Source organism: Colobus angolensis, unplaced genomic scaffold (genome assembly GCF_000951035.1).
Source record: "Colobus angolensis palliatus isolate OR3802 unplaced genomic scaffold, Cang.pa_1.0 Scaffold60, whole genome shotgun sequence".
Lineage (NCBI taxonomy): Eukaryota > Metazoa > Chordata > Mammalia > Primates > Cercopithecidae > Colobus > Colobus angolensis.
The window spans coordinates 3,094,349-3,096,025 of NW_012119599.1; the positions used below are offsets into that span (position 1 = coordinate 3,094,349).

Here is a 1,677-nt window from a genome sequence, read left to right on the forward strand (position 1 = left end):
ATTTCATAGATATTTTATTAGTTAATGCATGTGAGGGTTAAAGACTATCTCTGGGGACTGGTACACAGTAGACGCTCAATATGTGTCGAGTGAATGAATGAGAGGACCAAATTAAATGGTGTTTGCACAGCACCTGGTGCGTGGTAGCTGCTCAGGGCTCATTAGCTTCCTCACCTCATCTCCAGACCCTAACACTTACCAGCTACCTGGACCTCAGTCTTGGCCTTCATAGTCCATTCAGAGTTGATGGTAACGACTACTTGGTAGGTGCCACTGTCTGTAGGCTGGGTGCGGCGCAGCAGCATGGAACCATTGGCACTGCCATCTCTCTGGGGCCGTTGTATCCCAGGGATGTAGGTAAATAGCCTCGTGCCTCCATACATCTCCTCCTCCAGGTACCAGTTGAAGTCCTAGAAGGTGTCTGGGACACCCTGGACTGACAGGAGAAGGTCCTGGTTCTTTTGAGGTTGCTCTGGAATCTTCTGGATGTGGAGGGCTGCCTGGGAGCCTTGGAGCATCCGGAGGACCAGGATTGAGGCTGTGGGAAGTTATAGGGAAGGGCTGAGATCAGGGGTGTTGCCAGGGACCATGGCATGCTCCTCTCTAGACAGAGATCTTCAGCAGGGAGCAAGGACTTTGAGTGCTGCTCATTGGAAACAATGCTGGGTGCCCTGGGTGCAGGTGTGGGAACCCAGGCATGGATACCATAGATTTGCCATCCTATTGATCCAGAGGTTTTTCTACCTTGAGATGCTGTGTGGCCTGCTTCTAAACACATGGACTCTCTGAATTCATTCATTCATTTATTCAACCAATACTTACAGGCATATGTAATATTTAAGCTATAATACCAACTATATATAATACATCTAAACTTCCTTCAATTTCTAGACACTGGAGATATAGCAGGGAACCAAACATACATAAATTCCTGACTTCATGGTCCTAACATTGTAGAAAATTCCATAGATAAAATGGCAATAAGGCTGTGATTATGTTGCCCCTCCCCCATCTCACTCTAATTTCATCCTCTCAGGTAATCTTCCCCGACTTCTAAGAGAAAACTTCAATCTCTGGGCTGAGTCCCCATTTCTCCCCTCGGCCTTTAGGGTCTATTTCCTCCTTACCTGAGAGCAGAAGGCTCTTTGAGAAGCAGCCCTGGGTCCCCATGGGAATCTCCATCTTGGCGTCTTGTGGAAATGCCAAGGGGCCACGAGCTGGACACTAAGGGAGCCAGAGGGGTGGGCCCTGGCTGTCTGAAGTAGGCCAGCTCAGTGGGGATCCCAGGGTGCCTTAGAGATACCACTGAGGATGGCCCAGCCCCAGCATGCCCTGTCCATGGGCTCTGGAGGCTCCACCTATAATCCCTGGGATGGGAGCACAGATAGAGGTTGAACCGGTTTTTCAGGGTGACTGGAGAACTTCCCAGGACTCCTCCCCTGACCCTCTTCAACCTCTTTGTCTCACTCAGCGTGACTACAAAAGCAGTCACTATAGCAATAGTCATAGCAGCTGTTGTTTGAACAATTCCCCTGGGTTTGCTCAAACACACACTACCTCATTCAGCAGCCACCATAAATAACTGTTCCCATTGCATAGATGTGGAAATAGAAGCCCAGGAAAAGACACAAGTCTGCCAATAGATAGATGTGGGATTTCACCTGTGGCTGACTCACT

General features: G+C 49.1%; 1 protein-coding gene across 1 annotated transcript; it reads right to left on the bottom strand.

The window, feature by feature from the left end:
• Nucleotides 1-237: 237 nt before the first annotated feature.
• Nucleotides 238-1,661, bottom strand: LOC105526988. Its single transcript, XM_011963166.1, has 2 exons — nt 1,128-1,661; nt 238-538 (listed from the first exon to the last, which is right to left on the bottom strand). Exons 1-2 carry the CDS (start codon nt 1,505-1,507, stop codon nt 238-240), a joined length of 681 nt encoding a protein of 226 aa, XP_011818556.1. The 5' UTR covers nt 1,508-1,661.
• Between the last annotated feature and the right edge of the window lie 16 nt (nt 1,662-1,677).

Coding starts and splice junctions, on each gene's coding strand:
- LOC105526988 (XM_011963166.1), bottom strand. CDS start 1,507: ATGACTATTGCTATAGTGACTGCTTTTGTAGTCACGCTGAGTGAGACA. Junction 539..1,127: donor AAAGAGCCTTCTGCTCTCAG/GTAAGGAGGAAA, acceptor AACTTCCCACAG/CCTCAATCCTGGTCCTCCGG.